Source organism: Primulina huaijiensis, unplaced genomic scaffold (genome assembly GCF_012295235.1).
Source record: "Primulina huaijiensis isolate GDHJ02 unplaced genomic scaffold, ASM1229523v2 scaffold204817, whole genome shotgun sequence".
Lineage (NCBI taxonomy): Eukaryota > Viridiplantae > Streptophyta > Magnoliopsida > Lamiales > Gesneriaceae > Primulina > Primulina huaijiensis.
Window position 1 is genome coordinate 1 of NW_027353826.1, and position 1,057 is coordinate 1,057.

Genomic DNA, 1,057 nt, shown 5'->3' on the forward strand with positions numbered 1-1,057 from the left:
TTCATCCTGATAAAATTTCAAAAACCAAAAAATAAAAGGAATCAGGATTGCCTAATTAAGCCCATTAGTGAAACATAATATAGAGAGTTATTTAATAAAATTAAGCTCCTGCAGAAGCAAATGATATACCAGCAATCGAGCCAAAAAAAATGAAACTCACAAGAATCAACAATTTTATAGCTCTGGTTCGCAGAGTTCTCCTCTTAATCATGTCACACACTCTTCCGGGTGTCCCTGAAACCACTTGAACTCCATGTTCTAGTTTTCTAATATCCTCGCCCACACTTTTACCTCCAATACAAGCATGTGCTTGTACATTTATATAATCGCCAATAGCCAAAATTACTTTCTCGGTCTGAGCTGCCAGCTCTCTTGTAGGCGACAATATCAAAGCCTGGACCCTACCATAAGGAATAAATTAAAAGGAAATAATCAATGAATAGGATGCTCAACACAAAGGCTGGCTAGTCAGTTGAATTTTACAATAGAACCAATGGAAATAGATATGCCTTTACTCATGCTTTTGAATCCCAACTATAGATTATAATTACTTTCAAGAACTTCCCAAGTAAAGCTGAATAATATAAGTCAAAGAATATGGGGAGCTTAAAGGTTGTAAATTTTAACCAAAGGTTCAAAAGAGTGCGACGTGTATCAGCCACATGAATCAAAGTAGCGAGAAAAAACATTTATAAGCACAATCTCGGACTATGGAAACATTATGACAGAAACCCGGAAACTGAGTTCTACTAAAAAGAAGAAAAAAACGTACAGGCATAGCAAGATAAAAGTAATATCAGAACCATGCAACAATACGACACTAACTACAACGCACAATACAAACGAAGAAAGAGACAAAAGAGCAGGACCGAAACCATACTCCGAGGACTTGGTATCGACAATTTGGCAAACAGCAAGCGCAATCATGGAAGTCTTTCCCGTGCCAGATTGCGCCTGAGCTATGACGTCACGGCCGGTGATTATTGGAAGCACGGCTCGCTGCTGTATAGCTGAGGGCTTCTCGAATCCGTAGTTGTAGATGCCTCTGAGTAAATCA

At 38.6% G+C, this 1,057-nt stretch overlaps 1 protein-coding gene across 1 annotated transcript; it reads right to left on the reverse strand.

Annotated features, from left to right (window-relative positions):
- Window positions 1–160: 160 nt before the first annotated feature.
- LOC140966323 (eukaryotic initiation factor 4A-3-like) lies at window positions 161–927 on the reverse strand (the record flags this gene model as incomplete). The annotated part of the gene is made up of 2 exons (XM_073426635.1): window positions 773–927; window positions 161–401 (listed from the first exon to the last, which is right to left on the reverse strand). Coding segments are annotated over exons 1-2 (396 nt in total), but the record flags the coding sequence as incomplete, so codon positions are not given.
- Between the last annotated feature and the right edge of the window lie 130 nt (window positions 928–1,057).